At 39.3% G+C, this 18,969-nt stretch overlaps 1 protein-coding gene across 3 annotated transcripts in view; it reads right to left on the minus strand.

Moving 5' to 3' along the window:
* Positions 1 to 6,183: 6,183 nt before the first annotated feature.
* Positions 6,184 to 18,969, minus strand: part of LOC108677182 (ligand of Numb protein X 2) — a 54,547-nt gene continuing 41,761 nt past the window's right edge. For all 3 annotated transcript variants that reach the window (XM_018165351.2, XM_018165348.2, XM_018165350.2), the window contains 9 exons: positions 17,013 to 17,714; positions 13,129 to 13,277; positions 12,302 to 12,394; positions 11,788 to 11,897; positions 11,001 to 11,107; positions 10,202 to 10,475; positions 8,889 to 9,853; positions 8,539 to 8,661; positions 6,184 to 8,110 (listed from right to left, as the gene is read on the minus strand). In XM_018165351.2, coding sequence (XP_018020840.1) covers positions 7,625 to 8,110; positions 8,539 to 8,661; positions 8,889 to 9,853; positions 10,202 to 10,475; positions 11,001 to 11,107; positions 11,788 to 11,897; positions 12,302 to 12,394; positions 13,129 to 13,277; positions 17,013 to 17,225 — 2,520 coding nt within the window. In that variant the 5' untranslated portion in view covers positions 17,226 to 17,714 and the 3' untranslated portion in view covers positions 6,184 to 7,624. The remainder of the gene's footprint in view (positions 8,111 to 8,538; positions 8,662 to 8,888; positions 9,854 to 10,201; positions 10,476 to 11,000; positions 11,108 to 11,787; positions 11,898 to 12,301; positions 12,395 to 13,128; positions 13,278 to 17,012; positions 17,715 to 18,969) is intronic.

Below are 18,969 nucleotides of genomic sequence, written 5' to 3' on the forward strand. Positions count from 1 at the left end.
CTGATGAGATTTCTGTTTTGATCATGATTCAACACTTTCCAATCCTCAGAATCCAAGTTGGATTACTTATTTCTTCGGCGTCATGAAGAGGTCTAATAGTGTAATTAATACTTACTCAATTAGAACGAATATACCCGTACAAAAATAAAAAAACTGACTGTATCGTTGATGCCTGAACCTGAAATGGAGTATCACAATAAAAAATTCTTTTTTATAAAATCCTCGTATTCTACTAATTCTAATTACACAATCGCCCCAAAAAAATAAATCATCACTCGTAAAACCGTAGACTTTTCAGCTAAAATGCTCCACGCAGCATCGCCGTGCGTCCATGAGTAGGTGTGACTGAACATTTTTATATTCATTCTGGTCCTATTCTTTGATGAGCATTTTTACTGTAAGAGCGCTAATGTCGATGACTAGGCTTCTGAATTGATTTCTTACGGAATTTGGTATCCTTTCCAGTGTGTGACGCACACCAGTTTGGGGAAAAGAAAAACAAGTTTGAACGCATTATCTTTCCCAAACCCGTTCTACATTGTTTTGACTTTTTAAAGAGACTTTTTACTTATTCTATTAATCCACCGCTACTCATTAAGAGCCATGAAATTCTTTTCAGCAACGGATCCATCCGTGTTTTAGTACTATTTTCAGGTCAAAAAGTAACTGGTAGCAAGATTCGCTAATATTAATGAAGGCTTCAGTAAAGTACATAAGTGTAGGTTCACTATATTCAAAAATATTTATTCAGAAACATATGTGTTCTAATGAGAATGTTGTCTAGAGTTGCTGTATATTGAGGTGAGTCATTTGCAATGCATGATACTTATTTTAATGAGTAGTAGTTGAACCTTAAATTTGACCTGCTGCCTATTAGAAGATTTGTTGCCTCTTCTCACCTAAAGTCCGTTACCATGTCGAGACAATTTATAATATTCGTTCATAATGTCAAATGTTCGTTCACGATTTGTTCATTGTATATATGCCTGGCGTTAGTCGTACCGGGATATAAAAGTTACGCATGCGAAAGTAATTCATAAGACTGTTCTTATTGAATCCTGGCCATCCATGGGGGAATGTGGTGAATAGCATAATGTGCACACGATTATTAATTATACAAGCGAGACGATTATTTAAATTTAATGTAGCTAAATACGATGCACATGAAACAAAATTACTATATTCAAGAAATCGAAATTCGAAATTTAAATCCAAAAGTTCGCGTATCGGCCAGCTGTAACTTATTCTAAATTAGTGCGTGACGTCATGATGACGTCATAGAGTGCAGCGGCTGTGATTGGCAGGATTAATGGAAATATGTCTCCAATATTGGAAGAAACCGTGCACCAGCGACGCATAATGGAAACTTTCTGATGGAAGTCGCGAGGGTCACTTGACGTATAGTGACGTCTAATCGACGTAAAGGCGAATATTTGACAATGCAAGATACTCACGACGTATTGATTGGTTTGACGTAGTGACGAGCGTTTGACGTAGTGATATGTTTGTAATAGCAATGTGTTCACTTTAGTGATGTACGTTCGACGTAGTAAGCAATAGGTTCACTTAAGTGAGGTACGTTCGACGTAGTGATACGTTTGTAACAGCAATGTGTTCACTTTAGTTATGCACGTTCGACGTAGTGATACGTTTATAACAGCAATAGGTTCACTTAAGTGATGTACGTTCGACGTAGTGAGGATAGAACACTTACCATCGCTGGTAAGCGCCAAGACAAAATTAATTGACGGTCAAAGTTTGAACTTGCAAGGATTTTTGGCAATCGACGCTGCAAATCATCAATAAGAGTGAATTATTAGGCATGGCGCAGGCAACATTGTTAGCTCAATGCAAGTTGAATCTAGAAATATATGCTGGTTGCATTCAACGTGAGCAATCACTTGTACGCAATACAAGATCATACATAAATTTATCAAGAATTAAAAAGCAAAGAAAATAGCCACATAAGTACAAACAATTAGTATACTAAAATTACTTGTTTAAAGAATAAGTAAACTCAAATTACTTTTCAGTTAAGTAAACTAAAATTACTAATTGTTTGTACTTCTTTTTTTTAGGTTTCTAACTGACGATGGAGCTGGACTCCAGAACTTTTTCTCTTATAAAGAGAAGATGAACTTTTTAAATATTCTCTTTGCTTTTAAATTCCTGATAAATTTGTGATTTTAGCAATCAGATAATCTTACGGAAGCAGATTATCTACAACGCGAGTCGATGGTTCGTTTACGGCAGCGTGGGGGTGGATAGGAACAGCTTTCAAGTGGCGGTATCGGTTTCCGATCTTACCTTACCCGGAATACCTGCTCCTCTGCTTTGTTGTGCATCTCATGCAAAAAAATCGTAATCAGGCCCGCATTTTACATTAATTAGAATTAAAAAATATAACTCAGTACTCACTGCAGTGAGTGACAGAGAGCGCATTTTCTCGTCGACGAAAACTTGAGGTCACGGACAGACGGACGGACAGACGGACAGACGGACATGGCGAGCACAATAGTGCATTTTTTCTATAATGAGAAAATGCGCTAAAAAACAATACTATTTCTTTCTATTATTTTATACTTGGAAAGATTTCAGAAAAAAATAGCGACAGTTTCATTGAAAAAAAACGTAGGTGTGGATAAGCTCTCTTGTATGCGTAATAGAAGATCGAGCCCTGACTAAATTTTTTCGAAACTTTATGTTAAATAGAGATTGATTTTCATTTATTCGCATTTTCCGCAAGCGATCCATTTTCGTTGTTCTCAAGAACTTTATTTTACGAATAAAGAAAAATCGCTAGGATATCAGAATAATCTTCGTCTATTTTCTAAATATGATCCTTTGGTTTGGTTCTGTGCCGTGACCAGCATCAGAAAGTGACTTTGATTGTCAAGATAACATGAGCTGGCATCATAATTAATGGGGATCAGACCAGTAGTGCGAAACCCAACCCGTGTCTATATGACCAGCTTGTCAGAATTTCCAGAATTTTGAATTTTGGTAGTACGGCAAGGATCAGTTATTGCTATCCGTCTTATGCGGCAATTGCGGAGACAATTTCCGGGTCCACTTCACTGATTTCAATATTGCTAGATTTCACCCATGAAATCCAGTAATATCCTCTCAATCTGTACAGGGTAATTGAACACAGGATTTCATTGCGCATGTAACCTGCGATGCAACATTTTATTGCGCAGTTGACTTCATCCTAGTATTCTACCGAAATATTGTGCGCAACAAAGCTCGTGCTGTAGCCATATGACACCATATTCCAGTGTAATACAACAATACAACGACCCTATATCACCTCCCTGTACATGGAACACATCAATTGCGATAATTTTCACACAGTAGGCGCAACAATGTCTCGCACAATACAATTAATTTGGTGTCTAACACACGCAGTAATGTACTGCATAGTGGCAGCAAAAACATGTCGTCAACAGACGTTGTAATACCACACACATGCTTACAATGACCTTATCTCTGTGTATTTATTGTGATGCACAATACATACAAAAACCCGACGCCTGTTGCCGCCATAGTATCTTGCAAAACACACAGAATAATACCATGGCAATACTCAGTTATCAAAGCCATTTTTAGCACCGCGATCTGAATAGTAAGCGTCTGCTTTGATCCTCTGGTGGAGCGAGCTTTTAATCTTGCGAGCCCATGTAAAAAAAATTCTTCCCCGACCTGATGGATTGGACAAGTTAATTAGGAAGCTTCCAGTATTTTTCCTAACGTCGAGTCTCTGGCTTATGGTATTTTAACTGAAGCTGAAAATATTGTACTAGTCGGAATAGTAATTCTAAGGAAAATGCATCAAATTTGATTGAATGGTAACTTTCTATCGCCGAATATATCAAACTGGACGAAAATGTTTTCTCTGAAGTTTGAAGTATAACTGGGTCGAACTGTATTTTCGATTGAGCTGAATGTATTTAACTGAGCCGAGTTATTTTTACAGGCTGTTTTTGCGATGAATTTGGTTCACAATAAGACAATTTTCGATTCAGACTTTTTCTGTGCCTCATTCAGTATGCGATGAAAATCTTGTGAAGATGAAATTTATCGATTGACTATTTAGTTTGTGATTTGCTAATGCTGAGGCACTTAGTTGTCCGCAACTTGGACTTCCTAAACCTTGCTCTGAGCTCCTTACATCAACATCACGATTTCCTCTCCATTCTATCATTAAACATGTTTAATTAAATAAATCATTTAATCAGACGTAGTTCTCGTGAGAGAATATAGTTTCAACAGATCGTGGGGATTAAAGTGTTTATTCATAAGTTTTACGTCAAAAATTCAGCTGGAAATACATACTCAGAATGAGATGTGCGCAGTGCACACGCAGCTGCTACTTAATCGCAGTATTGAGTAGGAATTTCTTATGCTTAACAGTTGAACGAAACTAAAGTACAATTAAACGTCAAATCAGGGACCAACTCTTTTCGGTCACCAGCTCACTCTGCGCATTTCATTCGTATTTTTTCGTCAATTTTAATTCATTGAAATTGGCTGTATCTTGACGCGTAATTAAAAATTAGCTAGTGCTTTATAATATAGAAGACTCGATTTTTCATATTCTTCTCTTTAAATAATTCATATTATCACAAACCATGCCATGGTAACGCTACTACCGTGTCGTCCGCTATTGCGATCCTCACGCTCTGAAAATCTTTACGAGTTTTCATTACGTAGCGCCAGAGCAAATTCAAGTCTCTCCTGCAATAACAATGGCTTTAAGCACCTAGAAATCGACACTAGAAGCGCGAAAAAATAACGTTGGAATCCTTTAACTGGAAATTAGACGATGCTGGCGGCTTGAACAGAAAATGTTGGAAGAATTTGGTTCTCAGTTTAGCGCCTGCAGTAAACCGAGCTTTGTTGCCGACGCTTACTGAAGTTGAAGCAGTTGTCGGATATTTAATACTTCGAATGATCACTTCTATATTCTCAATTTCTTCTTCTTTCTCTAAAAGAAAAAAAAATTAATCTTTATTGGAAGAGAAAAAACTTGAATGCGACAGAGGAGAGTGAGATTATTGATGGGCGATATTTGTAAGTAAAATCTCTGCAGCAAGGAAACCAATCCCGGGAAATGTTTTGCTTCAAGCACGAGAGTAGCACTCCTATCAGTTTAGGTTATCTTAGCGGATATTGACTGATGCAAGACCAGTCGTGACCACTCATGTCAACAAGCCCATAACACTGCAATGTGGCACCGTATCTCCTCTGCTACTAATGTCAACAAGCCCATAACCTGTCTCTTATACACATCTAGATGTGTATAAGAGACAGNGCTGCTCCGATTTCATCAATTTCCCTCGTCAGCACCGCTGCTCCGATTTCATCAATTTCCCTCGTCAGCACCGCTGCTCCGATTTCATCAATTTCCCTCGTCAGCACCGCTGCTCCGATTTCATCAATTTCCCTCGTCAGCACCGCTGCTCCGATTTCATCAATTTCCCTCGTCAGCACCGCTGCTCCGATTTCATCAATTTCCCTCGTCAGCACCGCTGCTCCGATTTCATCAATTTCCCTCGTCAGCACCGCTGCTCAGATGCGTTCAACATCAGAAGTGAAGAGCAGCAGACAGCGAGGCTCCAATCGGCTAGTGGAGGAAGATATCCACGCTGCACACAGATTGAAAATTCAGCGCCGGAAATATTGATTGAATTGATTTTTGGCCGATGCATCGCAGCCTAGTATTACAATAGTTAAACAGTTAAACTACTGCGCATTTTTGAACCAACAGTTGACCGCAAAATTCATTTAAATCTTCACTACATGGAGTAAAGAACGATATCGCCAAATACTTACTCCATAGTTCGTTACTTTTTGAATTAAAAATTCCTTTCATATTTTACCAGCTCTCGCGGTTTGTTTTCCGTGAGAGCAAACACTTTTTAAGCGTCTCAGAGTATCGACGTCATTTTGACAGCTTGACATAGTCATTTTTTATCGATTTAGGAAGCAGCCTTCTTTCATTTATTTCTGTTTGGCCTCAGTTATACCAGGCATTGAGCACCAAGCTATCGTCATGGACAATCTCATTCCAAATATTTATTCATTGCAAAGGTCTTCCTTAACAATTTTATTTTATTAATTTTATCTTCTATCTACTATTTTATCTGTTTTTAGACTTTATTTCAGTAAAAAAAAACAATATCATTAAGTATAGTTTATTTGTAACATAAACAAAATAGAGGCTCAGGTAATCTAAAGCTGTGTCACGCTTACTAAGCGGCGGTAGCCGCCACATTCTCTCATTCGCCAGAATTTAAACGGTGAATTTATTTATTGCACGTGGTTGCCATCGGTAGAGAAATAAACCTGGGTTAATGTAAGTAAAATTATAGTAAAATTTTACTCTGTCGTGGTAAGTGATGAAATTTGATTTTTCATCTTTCCTCCATTAAAAATCATTTAAAAAACCATTGTCCATTAAAAACATACAAGCATTCGATTCATTTTTAGTGTTTAAATCTAAGATGTCAACAATCTCAGTCACTCTCAGTTAACAGAGAATGTTCGCCTAATGAACTTTTTTGGAATACGCACTAATGCTCGGTGATGAGCGACAATTCGGACCTCAGAGCTACACGTAACATTCATTATATTTACATTTAAAATAAAAATGCCACCAAAAAATCGCAGCGTTGCACCGAGATTCGACTTAAGTCACTAGTAAGCAGTACCCGAAAACTACACTCAACATAACTACCTGACACTAACGCTTGCCAAAACAAAACAATCTACCTCGCAGTTTTACAACGATCTTTCCAATCCTTAATTGAACAATCGTTAAAAACGTCAAACATATTAACCACTATTGCTTGCAAAAAGATCGGAACTTTCTTGCTTCCCAAAACAGTCAATATGATAACGAAAGGTTACAATGGCCGAAATTTGAGCGAAATCGAAATTTTTATAACCTACCTTATCAACACATCATGATTATTCACTTCCATTACGTAAATTCTTCTTAAAATTTGCACGTGATTACCAATCCACTTGCTCGTGAAGGATTCAAGACGCTCCTACGGAAAATTATTTGTCTACAAGCAAATCTATACAACACAGACACAAGCGATAATAGAATTTACATAATAATTCAAAGCAAATGCATGTGGCCCAGAAATAACTCTAGCGCCAGCTGAGCAATGACAGCAGAGAACCCATTGGGATTGATGTACGAAGTGAAGATGACAGTAGAAATGCTTTGCTGAATAAGAAATGCGTGAAGTGATGTACAAGTGGAGCACATATCATAAAGCTAGTTTATTAGGACACGAAGTTAGACTAGGAAACTATCAGAGGAACATTTGCGGATCACCCAACCGACGAAAACTGTGAGTAAATAGAGTAAATATTGTATAAAACCCTTTATTTCTAAACCTATAGAGAAGCACCGACTTGTGATATACGTATGCACTATTTCTTCAGAAATACGCATTTGAATAAAATTTAGTCAATAATCATAGCCCACGACACATCTCAAAGAAATGCTGAAGTACCCCAAAACTGCATTATGTTAGTAACCAGAAAACCAGCTATATTGACAGTCAAGTGTCTCGCCAAAGTTTCAGATAAAAAGTGATAATTTTTCTCAGAGTTCAGTGCCGAGCCACGAAACGACCTCGAGGTGCACCCTCTGTCCCGCCTGCTTCAGCAGCCCTACGGCCGTCGCGTGTGAGACGTTCTCCAGCGAGTAATTGTCAACGGCCAAAATACGGTCACCGCAGCGCAGCTTGCCGTCCACGGCCGCTGGCGACGATGCTACCACCAGTAACACGTGGATCGGTTCTGATCCTCTGTTTGGATCAGATCCTCCTACGATGCTGAAACCCAGTGACGATCCAGGCGATCTTTGGAGGACGACACTGCGCGAGATCTGCAGGGGGCGAGGCAGCTTCTGCCAGTACAGCCACGACGGCACGAAATTCGCCGATGAGGAGTTTGAGGTCTCGGGACCATCGAGCAGGGATAAGGTGACACCCGCCAGCTCCGCCGTGGCTTTGAGCAGAGCCACCGCCTGGCCGTGCGTCAGGCCGAGAAGCGATTGTCCGTTCACGGAGAGCAGCACGTCACCTTTCTGTCAGCCAGAATTAATGTGAACATAATTATTCACTCGTTACTTTCTTGGATATATATTCAAGACGTAAAATAATTTTCTCTATAATAGATGTGTATTTTTTAAATTCATGCTATTTGTTACAGGAAAACATGTCTACAATTAAAAACATGAATGCAACAAATTGTCCATATAGAGAGACACTTTCTTGCCCAAAGCGCAAGAAGAGAGAACAGTTGCACTGACACACTTTTTTGCCCTCCAAAAACTAGGTCAGAATAATCAAAATTATAACAAAAAGTTGACCGCTATTTAGACCATGACCCTATCATTTGTAAGACAGGGTCGGTCATAGAAATTCATTTCAGTCAGTGTTGTGGAGGCAACAGCGCAGTATTCAAGGCATCTAATATATTCTCCAATAAATAGTTTCACGAGGTGAAACATACCTTGACGTTGTTTGTTTTGCCCACGGGTCCGTGCGCGTTGATATTTGCGATGTAGATAGGCGTGTCGCCCTCATTGCTGGCCACCCCACCTCCTATCCGCATTCCCAGACTTTCGTTACTGGCCTGCGGAAGATTCGTAGAATAAACGGTAAATAACTGGAATGTTTAGATAAGAACAGACGAATTTGTCAGTCTAAAATAACATCAATGAACATAAATTCACGCATGAACAATATCTTTACAGGCAAAAATATGCATGGAACGTGCGGAAATATTCAACCCGTGATATAAAAACCATAAAATCAAATGAGATCATAATTATCATCGATATAAAAATAAACTATATTTACTTTTGAAATTGTGACGGTTTTCTGCTGTAGCTGCGCTCCATCCAGCTTTAGCGACCTCCTGAACCCACACGCAAGATCTGTCAAGTCACTGGAATCTTTGGACCTTCGTCCTTTGAGTCTCGATGCTACTGGGCCATCGATGACATCCTGTTGACTCCGTGGAGACTCCACCAAGTCCTCCGTCTGCGTAGGATCAGTGACCAGAGGATCGTTGGAAGGAGTTCGTCCAAGAGGCAGACGAGATCTTGGAGGAAGCGCCGGTACCGAAAGATTGTCAGGACTCGGAGCGTCGATGGGAGCAGTTGTGTTGTTACCAGAAATGCTGCCGATGCTCTTGCCCAGAGGGGAGGAAATTGAACCAAGAGAATTGAGGCTTTGGTAAGCTTGGCTTTCAACTCCTCCGATTGATCCAATAGATCCGTTATCCTGTTTATATCGTAGTTGGCCTATTGCTGGTCCATTAGAGGTTGAAGTTAAGTTGTCAGGCTGGTTGCTGAGACTCTCACAAGAGCGAGAACCATCCTCAGGTAAAGTGCAACTATTCAAACAATCACTCATGTCGTCAGTGCTCCTATTAAAATCCTTGTTCGACCGGTCAAGTCGATCGTGCATGGGCTCTGGAGCAGACTTAGTCCTGGAATGGGAGACATCCACCGAGGAATAAGGTTGCTGGAACAGATGATCGTAGTTGCTGCCAGAAGAGTTGCAGCTCAAAACCAGGGAAACCGAAGTGGTGCCACTCCGCTGGATAAGCCTGGACGCAACGTCAAGTCTGGCGTAGCGGACATCATGGCCGTTGATAGCTAGAATTCGGTCATGAGGTTTCAAGCGACCATCCAAAGCGGCGACGGAACCGTACAATATCTCAAGAATGAATATTCCAGGCTGGTTGTGTCGACCACCGAGCTTGATGCCCAACTGGCGGCCGCTCTCCCTCCACAGCGTCACCACTTGGCACGTCTCGGCTGTCAACGGATCACAATTGACTAAACAAACACAAAATTAAAAATTTATTTCAATCACTGAATTTAAATTTATGCCAACTTTGCGTCGAAGATGGCGGTGCATTATCAAGACTTAAATTGAGATTTCATTTGTGCCCGATAATCGAAAAGTAGAGGTCGCTGTTAGTACAAACTTCTAATTTACAATATAAAAGCACTGAATGAGGCTGAATGTTCCCTAAGCCGAACAATTACCCAACAAATTTTGAAACCATAGTATACCCAATACCAAATTTTTAAAAGCCAGTAACCAATTCCCTGTAATTGGTTTCTTTACTTTCCCCGGTGTTTCGAGGCCTCGGTACTCACGGGTGGAATTTAAGCTGTTGTTGCTGGTAGTGATGCCTGTAGAAGGAGGAGCAGCTGCATTGCATGAAACAGCAGGGTACGCCTGTATCCTCTCCCTGTATACGCCGAGCCTGAGCGTGGGCTGCGTGAACTTCTTGAGCTCCTGGCAGACGAGCGCGTGCGTAGCTGACGTCATATCCACGCCGTCAACTTCGATGATCTGATCGCCTGACTGCAGGCGACCGTCTTGTGCGATCAGCCCGTCAGGGAAGACTTCTTGCACCACCACGCACCGCTGGTAGCAATAGCATTAGGGTGGTGGTGAATGATAATGGAAAAAATGCACTATTGTGCTCGCCATGTCCGTCTGTCTGTCTGTCTGTCCGTCCGTGACCTCAAGAAAATGCGCTCTCTGTCACTCACTGCAGTGAGTACCGAGTTATATTTTTTGTAAGGCTTCCTGCACCATCACGCACCGCTGGTAGCAATAGCAGCAACTAAGAAGCAACCACGCACCAACAACTAAGAAGCTATAATAAAGGATCCTTAGTATAGGACAATATTGGTTCAGTGAGAAATATTATAGCATTATAGTAAGCTACTGTGCACAACTGACAACTTAAATGACTTTCACTGTCCGTCGCCTACAGCTCTAAATTGAAAAGCATTAATCACCTCTCGACAAATTTTGATAAATCAATGGCTGATGACTATGATGTGATTATGAACATAAAAATGACGGCTATAATCTTGTGATAGCTTAAACATCTATGTAGAGATAATAACAGGTCCAATGCATCAAAATAAGGTTATAACTAACCAGTGGCGTATCCGCTCCCCCGACGATTGTGATGCCCAAGGCGATTTGTGAGCGGGAAATTTCAATGTGAGAAACTTCGCCCTCCACTATTGACGATTTTTCCCGTCCTGGAACACGGAAGAATCCATATTAAATATCAGCTCACAGATACCATTTCTCGAGTAATTTTAGAGTGAAGCCGTGATTTAGCGACACGACAATTGTTGTATGGTAGACGTCGAGTTTTATTTGCCACTACAGACGACAATTCACTCGATCCCCGTGTAAATTACGAAAACAATAATACAAGTTATGACAAGACAATACCCGCTCGAAAGCAAGGTAAATATAAGTGAAGAATATTATTCTACCTTTCATCAATAACTACATATCAAGCCCAAAAACAGCTCAAAAAATAAATAGAACACTACAGCGAATCAAAAAAGTCCTTATCACTGATATTCGAGTTACGTTGTCTTAAAGAGCAGCTTAGTGATAAATTCAATCACAATTGCTCGACATGATTTTAAGGTGGGAAGACTACTAATATTATTAACACAACTGAATGAAAAAAATACAATGATTTAATATTCCACCATTTATCCACCATTATCAAAACTAGTATATCAAATAATAATAATTTTTTGAATAATCAGAAAAAAATAGATTGGCAGATACGGTCACACATGCTAACACTTGATATAATACATTAACCGTCTTAGGTCCGGTACCTAAAGTTACCTTCTGTTGACATGAATATCATTCCCCATTTAAACATAAAAAATTCACACAAGAACACGGTACTAACCGCAGTCTTTGAAGTGACACACGGGCGCATGCGCAGCGATCTTCTTCTGTGGACCTCGTACGTCGCAGCCCGCGGCGGCATGCGGACAGCATACCCAGTTTCCGGGGCATCTGTGTCACAAACATTCTAAGTACAATTTCAAATTTCAACGGTGTGAAAATTTGCCTTCTAAAACGGATAATTTACTTAATTGCCTAAACATCGTTATGGTAGAAAATAGTTTCGCTTCTTTCGTTTTTTTTTTAATTCAAGTTTTTATTTCAAATGGAGGCTGTAATCAAATACAATGATTTTTTTCGAAAAAAGTGGGGAAAATTTATGAATCCATTTGTACGATTACCGCAATGAATTTTTCGTGGTTCAACAATAGTTCATGTCAAATTTACGGACGACCACAAAAATTTCTCAGCCCAAAATGACTAAAAAGTTGGAACTAATATTGTTCAGCCATTACTCAATCATTGCTTGCTCCATTACATTTTAGAAGCATCGTACAAAACAACCTCGTGCTTACCGGTACTTGAGATGGTCCTCCAGGTCACCACGCTGCAACGTCACTTCGCAGGAGCCGGTGTTTGGGCATCGTACGATCAGTTTCTCTAGTAACCTGGAAATTAATCAACTGTAGAAGTTCACATCTCTTTCAAATCTGAATGTCTCCCCTTCCTTTCCAATTAATTAATAACAAAACAAAATAAAAACTTTTTACCATGAGATCAATGTAGCTGATAACGTTTTCCCGTGATCATTATAATCGGCAATTTTCGTCCATCATTGTAATAGACAAGTCCTTTCACCTTCTAGTTCTGCGTCCAATTCCTGCCTGCAGCAGCAGCAGCAGCAGCGATATATCATTTAATGTAGTGTCAGGCATCATTAGCATACAAATGTAGTGCTAATATGAATAATTCATTTCCTCTTTGAAAGGAAAAGGCTAGAAAGTCGACTTCGGCATCATTTCTTCACATTATAAGTTTTGGAAATTCTTGTCGATATACCTTGGTATTTATTTCTGAGACGTATTTCTGCTTTTAAAATATTTATGCATTTATGTATCACATTTCTATTATGATTATTTCAGACTCTTTCACTTAAGAGATTCGATCACGTAATAAGTTTTGAATATTTAATAACAATTAATTTTTTGAGTTGAAGACAAGTACAACTGCCTATACCTCGCTCTGAACTTTTTGCGTCACAGTACAATGAATCGCTATGAACCGTCGCACTATGATTACCTTAAACATATTTAAAACGCAAGATGACTTTTGGAAGCATATCTCTAAATATTAGCTCACATTTTAAGAATAAATTACCAGGATTTGAGATCAAAACACTGACTTCCTGAGGACGAGAGAGGATGGCGTGCAGAGCTGGTGCGACATGGGCCGGCGGTCGACAGGACAGAGCGGCTGCACCCGTAGGTACGTCAGCAGACAAGGCTTGCAGAAGGTGTGGCCGCATGGCGTGTCCACGGGCGTCACCAGCGGCTGATCACGCAATAAAACGATCATCGATCAGAATAACTTGTTAGCAGAATGGTGAAGAATAATCAATACATCCTGTGAGCTGGGAAAATCATATGAATTCAACGATATGATGTTATGAGAAGTGGTTTAGTGCAAGCGATATGTTATCAGTCAAAAAAACTTAAATATGGAGCGAGCTTGCGGTCTCAAAAGAGTTCTTACGTCAAGCAGTTCATAAAATAAGTAGCTTTTGAAGAACGAAATCATTGGGACAATTTGCTATCACCTCACAAGTAATGATGGCAGCAATTGTTTATATTAAACTCATTCATTTCTGCAGCAAATTAAAGGCACAATTAATTAGTTTCACATAAAGTAGTGCTCATGTGTTACGTACGATCGTGTTGAAATAACGAAATGAGTTTGTAAGCGCTGTTGGTTTTGCGTAGATATCTCCAACTTTGCTCGCAAACTTTTGTTCTGCAATCAGAAGGGATTTGCCGAACCTGAGCTAAGTTTGTTCAGCTCCAGAAAGTTCACAATAACGCCTGCTCAAGTTGGGGTAGGATTTCGAGATATCCGGCATGTTGAGAAGTGGACTGAGAGGACAAAGGCCGGTAGTCTTAGTCAAACCTTGACATTGAAATTAATTTCGAAACTCAACCTCATCGTAATCTGGACGAATAAATATATTTTACTGAATTTACAAACCGCTTATCTTGTGGAAAATCGCACATAAAAGAGTAGAATTCCGCAACACTGTACACTGTAGAGTTTCAATGGGCATAGGATCCTGTAAATTTTCCAATTGTCAAAATGAAAAAAAAATTACTTAGGTCTATTTGTATTTAATACATCCTGTGGTACTAACATGTATTATATTAAAATTCACTCCCAATAAAGATATACTCGTAGTTTCAAAATAAGGCGTTATTGTAGCTACCATTCACAAGAACATTAAACTCGATAAAACTTCGAGGTGCTCAAAAACCGAAATATGAAACAACAAAAACTAAATAAAACATCAAATTAGGGGTAAAATAACGTTCTACACCAGAAAAATCATGAATAAGAGAGAAAGTTGGTCTTTAATTTGGAGCTGACAAGGTACATTTAGCTTATGTTAAAAAATTTTGTTTATTTCTCTCCAAGATTGGAAAACAAATTTGAGCCACACAGGAGGACATGCATTCCACACACCCACGCTCACTTTTTCAATTTTCGCCGTAACGGCATTTTAATTTTTCGTTCTCCACAAAATTTCTACCTGATAATGTCGGGAATTTTCCTCGAAATTCGTGAAGCGTATAATGGGTGCTTAGGTCTCTAATGGGACTAATTAAAGAACAATTCACTGGCCCAGCGAGGCAAGATTTACTGCCTAATGCCTGTTTACACGTACGCGACTGAAATAGAAGCATCTAAAATATTTAGATTTCTCTGGAGTTGGAGCGAGTGGGGCTACGGCGATGGCTTGCGCAGAGATTTGCTGCGTATTGAGGGTATTGAGGAAAAGACGGTTAATAACACGGGTATTGAGGAAAAGACGGTTAATAACACGGGTATTGAGGAAAAGACGGTTAATAAGCACGGGTATTGAGGAAAAGACGGTTAATATTCTAGCGTGCTTCAAGTAGGCATTTCAGCGTGCAAGTATGTTAAACTTATACGCTGAACGACGATCCAAGGAGATATACATACAAGTTGAATTGCGCCCGTACTTATGAACAAGCGTTGTTCAAGGGTATACAATGCCTGTTAGCAAAAACGATAACCATGAAATTATTATAAGTATTGACGCTGCCAACAAGGGAAATCACACGAAACAAATTACACGGGGATAAATGAATGGTGAGGTAAAGCTGACCAACATAAATGCATTGAGGAATTAAGAAAAGGCAACAGAAATCACTTCCTACTCAACATATCTGTACCACAACTAGGCTTAAGTGTCATGAACGATAACCCCGATTACAACTTCAATGAAGTTTATATACACAAATCCAACCCCAACTTTCTGCCCTCGGGAAAAATCGGATTATTATTTCCTATTTCATTTCTGGTTTTATATTAGCATCACATCACACTTGCTTTTAAATGACTTAGCAAACTCGTCCTCAGTGGCAGCGCAATACCCGATGGAGAATCGCTTGTAGCAATAGAAATTTCAAGCGTTCGTTCGGACGTCATCGCGAGCTTGATGATACACAGACCGCTGCTTCTACACTCACAAAAATAATTGAAACTTTACAAATAGAGATTCACTTTTTGTCCGTGTATTCCTGACCAAATTTGACCCGCTGGGAGAAATTGCGTATCAGAGCGTGGAGAGCTGCGTCCGCTCTATGCTCGCGCTGTGTGTAATCAAGGGTCACTATTCTGTCAATCCGACCCATTGATTTTATTGAGTGTAGACCCAGATCCTGCTCGTAAACAATTTAGGCCCGGTGTAAACACTAGCGACTAACGTCTGCCTCAACGATCTTGGCAAAAATTCTCTCCATAGCGAACTCGCAGCATTCAAATATTTGTGCGAAATTAGCAATAAATATAGTTTGGGATTTAGTGTGAAACATGGCACATTTCAAAGGCTCACCACAACTCTTCGTTGTTATCGTGTTTTTGTCGTATCATTTCAAGGGCATAGCTTCCACAAATTGACGATTATGTAACAACGCAGAGTTGAGAGCAGCAATGAATATGTTTGCTACAATAAACTGCTTTATGTTAAGTCTAGCAATTCATATCTTCAAATTGAAGATTGTATCTCTCCCATATTTATTCGTTCTCATTCATCTACGTTCGTTCTTTTTTTAGCAAAGCACTTGCTCCACGTACTGTCTAGAAATGTCGACTGCATCTAACAGTTTGAGGGCCAAATGAAGCTAGTCTTAATTTACATGATTTTATTATTGTAATTATTCTACGAAGAAGTTACCGTGGCGTCTGGTTCAAACGAACTTTGATGGTACGTTACATATAAGTTTAATAGGAAGCAAAAAATAAATAAATAGACACGAGAGAGGATGAGAACGGATAAACATGATTAAGTACTTGATTCATAGGCTCTACGAAATAGTTCCATCTCAATTTTATTTTAGAAAGAATGTTTATTAATTGGATTAACCACACAAAATCAAAGCCCTTCTCACGAACTTAGAGAATTTTAATTTGAACTCTTCGCCTCTCGAACTTTCCGCAGTCGAAGTTGGGTCAAGAGGTGACTTTACGATGCATGCCGGCAGCTTCGAGATGCGCGTTGTGATGGCAACTTAGGCTACCTACAACTTTGGTATCATCAATAATGCGCTACGTTAGCAGCTTACAAACTGCCTAAGTTCGAGGCTTGATCCTTTAAGAGCTTGGCAAAGTTGTCAAACTCGAGCAATAGTCCCTAAAAGCCAGACAGGTGGCTTGCATGCCGACCTGCAAATCCGACTACGGATAAAACATGCGTCTTAAAATCCAATTGCTGCGCACTCGAATACTCTGGCAACAGAATACGCTAAGTTTCAAAATTATACAAATTTTCACAAATACAACGGTAATCCAGGAGGTATAGTACATCAACAACATGATGTAGTACACTTAGGAATGACTAAACAGTAAGAATCATATGATAATATATTGTACCTGAAGGTCGATGTTGTACACTTTTTAAGGTATAATGTCAGGCTGATGTTGTACACCTGGCGGCTGATGCAGTACACTAAGGTATAAGTAAAGAGTAATAATCAAATGATAATATTATTGTACCTGGAGGCAGATATGACAGGAAACGTCCTCGTCGACCTCGTCAATGTAGTCGTAGAGATGTGGCTCGTTCGAGACGTGGAATTGTCCACACGTGCGACACACGCGACGTCGTGGCGTCTGACGTGCAGACGAGGAGCTCGGGCTGTACGGTGATGACGCAGTCGGAGATGACGATGAAGACGTCGGCGTTGCGACGTTAGATGTGTCGGTCATATTGTGCTTATTTTTTCACGCAGGCAGCAAAATCACGGGTAAGGTATTTTTTGCGTTTAAAAAAATAATTAACCCAGAAGTGAGGCGCGAATCAAAATTTGCATGCACGAGGATAAGAAGATGACTTCGTTTAGTTGGCGTCTATTATATCTGTGTTCCAATTTAAGCTTCCCTTCACTCGTCGATATCCAGAATGCAATGAAAGAGGATTTAGTACCAGCGGCAATTTATAAAACAATTGAAATTTGAATTTGACCCCGATGTTTGACGCTTATGTTGAAGTTGTAACGAAAAGCAGTGTACACTTAAAGACACTACATGGAATGGTGAAGAATGTTAATAAAACAAGTTTAGAATGAGAAGCAGCTTTTTAACTACACCAAGTGATCAAAGGGTGTATATGTGAAGGCCATGTTCATGTGTGTATAGGGGCAGAGCTCGCTGCTGTCAGAGCCCAACTGAGCGCTCATCAGGAAGCTCCCATCACTCCTGCACAAACATACAACCAAGATATCATTAGAAAAAAATTAAAACACGCAAACAAAACGTAAGATACCTGCACATGAAGTAAAAAAAATTTATAAATATTAACTGGAAATAATTCGGCTGCAGAATGCAACTTTCAATAAGATCCGTTTATAACTTTAAGGTGAAAATCTGTTGGCTATAATATACCTTCTCTGTTTAAGGATAGAGGATACAATAAAGCTTAAATTAATACATAAGTAGTTCTCTTACAAGTACAAGCATTCAATCATTAGAAGGCATTAAAAATCGTTACATTTAAAACATATTTTAGGAAAAACACATCTTTTGGAAGTAATGTACCATAATTTTTGTTATCCCGCTTAAATCTGATCACGATAAAATTCGAGACTGAAATAGAAAAGTTTAAAGAAAAGTTACTAAAATTTATGCCTGTTCGACATCATCATGAGAAAAACTGTACTCCAAGGCTAAATATAAGAGGCTTTTAAATTATTAAAGTCCTCAGCGGTGTCGCTCGATCTTTTCTGCAAGTTTGACAAGGTGATGTCGTTTGCCGCACCTTCGGGAATAAGTTCGATTCAACTTTAGCGACATTCGGCCTAAGAGCAAACAGACGATTGCTGGAGTTGGATGTTTTATTGAGGCCCATATAGCAAATTGGTTGTCAGTTATAAATGGATGCAAAAAATTTTTAATTCAAAACTTGAATTTATTTTTGCGATATATATCGTATTCCAGCCTTCAAACATTTGGGGAAACTGGTCAAAATTCATCACATTAATTTTGATGATAAAATACGTTATCACGCAGAGCTGTTCGTCTTCCGTCAATTATATTAATTTATTCAATTGATGAATGATATCACCAGTATCAGATTACTACCTAAATTTATTAATACAATTTTAATTAATTATGTGCTCGTGGCAAAATCGGCACCATTTAATTCCATCATCTTTATCCTCCGCCGGATTTTCCTATGCTTTTAAAAAACAAGAAACGAATAGCAAGGAACGAAATTAAAAATAATTCCCGAAATAGGCTTTTCAGAGGTCAAGCGTTGTGTTGCAAGAGCGCCAGGTATCCGTGATACTGAGAACTACTCCTCCCACTCAATGCGCTATAAACGGGCTTTTCGTGCTGCAGCTTGCGCAACTCTTCTCAAGAACAAGACATGAAAGAATTGTTAGAAGATTTATGTTATAAACATATTAGACACGTTCTATAACATAAACGTGTTGTTTATTGGCAAAATTTC

The sequence above is a fragment of the Hyalella azteca genome, unplaced genomic scaffold, assembly GCF_000764305.2.
Source record: "Hyalella azteca isolate HAZT.00-mixed unplaced genomic scaffold, Hazt_2.0.2 contig6587, whole genome shotgun sequence".
NCBI classification, from domain to species: Eukaryota; Metazoa; Arthropoda; class Malacostraca; order Amphipoda; family Hyalellidae; genus Hyalella; species Hyalella azteca.